Genomic DNA, 6,584 nt, shown 5'->3' with positions numbered 1-6,584 from the left:
GGTTAAGCAGACTATGATTGGAGAAGTCCAGCATAAGTCACCAGAGAAAAGTATGTTGTTTCACTGAAAATTGAGTAATGACAATTTAACTAAAGTGAATATTAAATAAAACGTAATTTTTAAACAAACTTCTCTCTGTTAATGTATGCCAGACTTCTATCATTCACTTAAACCCCTGCATTTTCACATTCTTCTGTCTCCGTTTTTGAATCCAATTTCAAAATCAAATCACAACCCATGGATAGAACTAAGTCCCGCCCTATTTTTTTATTCTTTTATCCATGATCCATTATACTCAAATGTATTTCGGAAGAAAAGGTCTGTCACTACTTCAGTCTCACTGCAAATTTAAAAATTACAAATATTATATGCGTGGATGAATCATTCACAATAAAATCAATAATATGCATTTAGCAAATAAATAGTGGGAATTTAAATTTAATACTGACTTTAAGTTGGACACAGCACACCCTAATTATTATATTATTAAAAAAAAGTACCTGTAATTAAATTTTTACTATGAACACTGTCTAATAAGACAACAAAGAAAACATTTACAGGTTGTTCAACATGAAAGACAAAAGAAAAACACAAATAAGGGCATACGTGATGACTCTCTGTGAGGCGATGATGCAATCTGGTTGCCCATTTTTGTAGACAAGTCTGGCGTTGGATTGTACCCAAACCCAGATGTTCTGTTTTGTCAACAGTCTGAACACAGTCAACCCACTTTCACCCGTCCTCATCACTGCAGGGGAGAGAAATTATTAAACTCATTTGAAAAATCAGCAACTGATTTTGCTACCATTAATAATAATAGCAGTACATGCTTTTGATAGCAGTCTCCTTTTAAAAGATCAAAGGCAGGTAGATGTATATAGTATATGTATATTTGTCACTGGTTCTCATGCCTCAAGCAAGCATATTTGAGTTGCATGTGGGTTGATCAATGTTTATTCATGAATGAAAGCCTAAGTTAAATCTGTTCATCATATAAAGAGATCATGTCATATTTTTATTGTCTTTTGTACTTTTAGGAGTGTGAAAATTATAGTTGTGTGGACTTTAATGAATGGATAAATATGTTGAGAGAATACAAAACCAATCTTAGGTCATTTGTGTTTTGAATATCTTAAAAGTTTTGGAACAACATGAGGTTTTCATTTTTGGGTGAATGGTCCCTTTAGGAGCAATACAATTATTTCCACAACGGTTAGACTTCTACTTTCTGACACAAGCAATGTTGAAACCCAGTGGTGGGAGCGAGTGAGGTGAGTGTATTTTCTTTTATCCACATTGATTTAAGGGAGTCTTACTCCGTATGTGGTTCTCGGCGCAGTAGAGCATGTCAGCTGCATGGATGAACTGATAGCCTGAGCCACGGTAACACAGCTCTTCCTCCGTGTAGCCAAGAACAATCTTCCCTCTGTGGAGAAACAAAAAACACATGATTTTCAATGTGAGAGATACTGATGGTGAGAAAGCAGAGGAATACTGCACCAAATCACAAGGCAATCATTAAAAACCCAAACATACTAATCCAAGTTCTTTCATGACAACTCTCGGAGGGATTGGCATGGTAATGAGAGAACCAATCAGCTGTGCCATGTGATGATGTCATTAGGTCAGATTGAGTTAGACCTATCGAACTGCGCCATCTAGAGTTTCATGCCAAAACTCTGTGTATATATATATATATATATTTTTTTTTGTTTGTTTTTTTGTTTTTGTTTTTGTGCTAGTCATTCATCTTTAACTTTTAACTTAACTTAATTTTTAACATTTCACAAATCAAATGAGATAAAATTGCCTCTACAAGTCAACTGAAATAAACTAAAGTGAAAAACAAACAAGCAATAAATCCAGGAGTTTCTTCACACATATTGATAGGAGCTTATACTGTATGTCTTACATTGCGTCACACGCGGTGGGCGTGAAATCCAGCTTATGCTTGGTTTTGAAAAAGCAGCTCTTGGTGCGGATCTCCAGTATGGAAGGCGGCTGCAGAGGGCAGGCCAGGGCAAACAGAGCCAGCTGAGGAGGGACGGGTTTCCCATCTGCTGTCCTCTCATTCTGCCCATACAAGAACTTCAAACGCCCCTGAAAGTTCACGGCCTATAAGAATACAAGCCATATATTTAACACATTTGAACCTATGTAAATACATTCCACAGCATTTAGCTAATTTTACCCATAAATATACACAGAAAATGTGATTCCATCTGGGCCTTCTCATGATATGACACCAGGCCTTGCTATCTTTTGATCACTTCCTTTATGAAATAAGCAAGACTGTGACCTCTCTTTGAACCTAATATATAAATAAGATACATGATTTAAGAATAGCTGTTTGAGCTGATTATACTAAAAGACTAAATTATTAAAATGTGTATTATTAAAATTATTAATGATTAAAGTGCTAATAAAGTGCTAAGTGGTGCTAACAGGGATAGTTCACCCAAAAATGAAAATTGTCATCATTTACTCACCCTCAAGTTGTTCCAAACCATTGACTTTCATAGTATGGAAAATATACTATGGAAGCCAATGGCTACCATCATCAACTGTTTACTTACCAACATTCTTCAAAATATCTTATTTTGTGTTGTTTGAAAAGTCTGATAAAGGTAACTTTTGAGATAGGAAGTCTACATGTAGAAATGATCCAGCAGAGGCAGTTAACTGAGAAACATCTCAACAGGCTGAGTCATAACTCCAAGCTGTGTGGAAGTCATGAACTATAAATGAACTCATCCAAACAAGGACTGATATGATCTTAACATTATAACAGATGCATCATTATAGTCTTACCATCATACAGAATCTATTGGTTCAAACAAAGCTAACAAAAGTTGTGTGTGAAATTACTTTGTATGTATAAGCACAAGATAATTTCAGTAATTTCAGCCCCCATTCTAGATTATTACATTATCATTAGTACTCCTCAAAAAACGTGATGTACAATACAAGGTTGTTTACAGCAAAAATACTTAATTACAGGGTTTTTGAGGTGCACACTGTTTTAAAATCCCTCATTATTCATCATTTCTCACACACTTTCTGCAATGAATTCAGCTCAAAGAACAGACTCCATTCAAACTTGTTTGTAGACAGTTTCAGCTTTCAGTCTGTTATGGTATGCTGTATAATTTTGACTTCTTAAACTTTATTCATAGGAGAGCTCTGACTAGACTTTGACTTCCTTCAAGCTTTGGTTGGTACTGTAAATAATGTCAGCCTTGCATGTGTTATCTATTCTTTTCTTTATAAATTTGTTTACAGGCATCCAAAATTAAATCTTCTGTTTTTTAATTTTAAAATCTCCCATCACATTGTCAGAGCTTTCAGCACGTAAAATCTACCAGCAATAACGCTACTGTAAATAATTATAGATAGAACTTTGATGTAAAAGTTTGCATAAAATGTTTTTTCCTGTCTTGCAAGAACTGGTAATGAATTCAGGAAATCTAAATATGGTTACTTAAAACATTCTGTAAAATAAAATTAAAAAATCTTCTTCATCTGCTGCCTAAGGAAATCAACAAAGTAAAATCTCTTACCATCAAATATATTTTTTAAAGTGTCAGGAGTGAATATTTAAAGTCTATATTTTAATTTATTTATTCACTTTAATGTATTTATGATCATTTTCAACTTACAAGAAAGCCAGAGGAGTTGTTCAAAAGACATCTTAACCTGCAAACAAAATTTCGCTCCAGAAAGGTGGAGTTCTCTGGTGGCAACTGCTCTGGACTGTAGTATGTCTGAGGCAGCGGTGCATCCTGAGAAGCTTGACAAAAACAAAACAAAACTTGAATATAGAGAAAAGTATAGTTAAATACAAAACTGTTTAAAATTACACAACATAAAAAAAACAGGAAGATAATGCCCCTGCATCGGTGGCAGAATTTCGGCCCCTGCTGTGTAAGCATTTATATAACTCATTGACAGTAGTGTCCTTGCTGATGGCTGGATTATTGATAAGTGTGTGCGCTGTCTGGAACAGCTGTCCTGTGTGTATAGTTCTGACAATAACAGGCCTTTCAAACTGCCAAGTGTTAGATCTCTAATGAAAACTGATCCAGCTTGGTTGAGAATAAAAAGCTCAAACTGAAACCAGAGCAAAGTGGCACAGCCTTTAAACACCAGCCATTAGAGGCTGTTACACATACAAATCTGAATCCTCAGAGCACATATAACTGAAAACCATCTAGTAGGGTATTGGTTAAAAACATGGCCCATGATGAAAAAATAAAAATAAACACACAAACGTCTTTCTAAGAAAAAAAAACATTTGGATGTCTTATCAAATTGTCAAATTGAACAAAGACGATATTTCAGATCCATTGTGAAAAGGTCAATAAAAATGTATTATTTTTGTTTTAAAATCACGTTATGCATGGATTTATTTCCTGAAAATTGTAGAATAGGATGTTTTGTCTCGCACAATGGAACTTTGTCAAACTTTGTTTGCAGACACAAGCAATCCATCTTCTTTGACTCTTTGTGTTGATGGAATGGGGACAGAATCTTTCGGGCACAATGCCCAGGTCTGCTCATGGTCTGTCTGGAGAGATGTTTAGTTATTTTCTACCTTGCACTAGCTGTCCGGTGTCTGGGGTGCAGCTGGGGTTGAGTGCCCAGTAGAGCTGCCTCTGAAACTCAGCCCGGTCTTCAGTGTGAACGAGCTCATAAACACTCTGATGGATGAGATCCGACTGCAAAACAATCACATCGGCTTCACTCTAAGTAGATTCATAGCTGCTCATTACAGTTAGAAAATGTCCCAAACTGAATTAAGAAATCTGAATCTCAATGCTGAAATAAAGACCTGTTTTTATCAACCTGTTTTTATCTAAATGTGCTCAAAGCCTGCTTTGTCTGGCGGCACCCAAACATACTAATCCAAGTTCTTTCATGACAACTCTCGGCGGGACTGGCTTGGTAATGTACATGACGATGTTAATGTGTTTGGTCTTGGCGGAATAGATCTGCTAAGCTGCTGCTGCTGTGGCAGAGCAAGTACCAAGACTTGCTACTGCCAATACATCCGCAACATACCGCTGTGAGCATGTAAGAAATACTGCTGCTGCACATATAACATATGAAATAACCCCCATAGCATACATGAATCACCCTGTAGCAGATCTATACAGGTGGAGCTAGGGAAGGTGGAGGGTTTCTGAAATATGCAGCAACTGCATCATGTTTCACACTAGAATCATGTATGTGGGAATAAGCTGGAATTTCACACATAATAAATTCGGTTACACTTTACTTGAAGGGGTGTGCATAAGACTGACATGACACCTTCATAATCATGACATGACACCTACATAATCATGACATGACACGTCATGAATATGAAGGTTTTTTATGCATGTTTATGACAACTGTCATTAAGTGTCATTCGCTCAGTTATGTAATTTTTAATGCAAAGATGACATTGTCTGAGATGTCTGTTATGGGCTATGGTTAGGGGTAGGGTTAGGTCAAATAATGTCATATTTGCATTAAAAATGACATAACTGAGCGAATGACACTTAATGACAGTTGTCATAAACATGCATAAAACCTCCTTCATATCCATGACATATGTCATGTCATGATTATTAAGGTGTCATGTCAGTCTTATGCACACCCCTTCAAGTAAAGTGTAACCAATAAATAAATAAATAAAAACGAGAGCAAAAAGGCAGACAGGAATAATATGACCTACAAACAAAACAAGAAAAAGGGGAGCTAGAAAAATAACCAAAGCTGACAAACAAAAGTAAAATAAAAAGTAAAGAAACAAATCAGTAAGGTAAATAAGTTCTAGAAATAACTGGAAAGACTAGTCAAGGAAATATAACAACTCAAAGGAAAAAATAAAGACTTGAATGAAACAAGTCAAACTCAAGAGAAATCAAAAGATTTGATCCAAACAAAAGGAAAACCTGAAACTAGACTTGAGTAAAAACAGTGACAAAATAAACTTTAACTAATAAATACCCGACCTTAACAGACAGGGGAAAAGACTCTATTTAGTAAAGACCAGCTAGCGAGGTAAGCAAACACTAACTCACACACAAAACGAACCAGCAAACACATGAGGAAAATGAGCACAATAAATAGGGAGGAAAGCACACAAACACTAGGTGAGAACAATCAAGTAACGAGCACTAAACAAGGACTTAACGAGGGGGCGTGGTAATGTGAAACAAGCGGGCAGGACGAGAGGAGCACATGGCCAACATAAACAAAGACAAAGCGATGTGGTCATACACAGGACAAGCAAAGAAAAATTAAACAAGGACAAAACAGACAAAGCTGCCAGGGCAGAACCCTGACACTCGAGATCCTGTAACCCATGTTTATTCTTCCCTTTATAGTTTTGTGTTGGTTTTGGTTGTTTGTGTGTATTGTGAGTGTTGTATTTGGAGCATAGGGTCAGGATCTGGGGTCTGTTATTTGGACCTCGCTTAATACATCTACGATGATTTGACAAATGTCAATCGTGAGAACTGATCTCTGGCTAATTTTGTTCTTCAAACGCATTTGCGGATTTGATTCAAATATCTGGATTAAGTTGTCTGAGATTA

General features: G+C 36.2%; 1 protein-coding gene and 1 long non-coding RNA gene across 2 annotated transcripts in view; one reads left to right on the top strand and one right to left on the bottom strand.

The window, feature by feature from the left end:
- The window catches only part of ahr1a (aryl hydrocarbon receptor 1a), a 27,225-nt gene that overhangs the window by 2,766 nt on the left and 17,875 nt on the right, over nt 1-6,584 (bottom strand). Inside the window, exons 5-9 of the mRNA XM_016556293.1 lie at nt 4,595-4,718; nt 3,660-3,790; nt 1,913-2,115; nt 1,317-1,426; nt 607-748 (exon numbers count right to left, since the gene is read on the bottom strand). Of these exons, the coding sequence (XP_016411779.1) occupies nt 607-748; nt 1,317-1,426; nt 1,913-2,115; nt 3,660-3,790; nt 4,595-4,718 (710 nt within the window). The remainder of the gene's footprint in view (nt 1-606; nt 749-1,316; nt 1,427-1,912; nt 2,116-3,659; nt 3,791-4,594; nt 4,719-6,584) is intronic.
- The window catches only part of LOC107743165 (uncharacterized), a 13,809-nt gene continuing 8,689 nt past the window's right edge, over nt 1,465-6,584 (top strand). The window contains exons 1-2 of the long non-coding RNA XR_001640376.1: nt 1,465-1,475; nt 4,086-4,089. This is a non-coding gene — a long non-coding RNA (uncharacterized LOC107743165). The remainder of the gene's footprint in view (nt 1,476-4,085; nt 4,090-6,584) is intronic.

The sequence above is a fragment of the Sinocyclocheilus rhinocerous genome, unplaced genomic scaffold (assembly GCF_001515625.1).
Source record: "Sinocyclocheilus rhinocerous isolate Xijiao unplaced genomic scaffold, SAMN03320098_v1.1 scaffold946, whole genome shotgun sequence".
NCBI lineage: Eukaryota > Metazoa > Chordata > Actinopteri > Cypriniformes > Cyprinidae > Sinocyclocheilus > Sinocyclocheilus rhinocerous.
The sequence above is the reverse complement of the archived record's forward strand: the minus strand, read 5'-3'. Positions and strand labels throughout refer to the sequence as shown.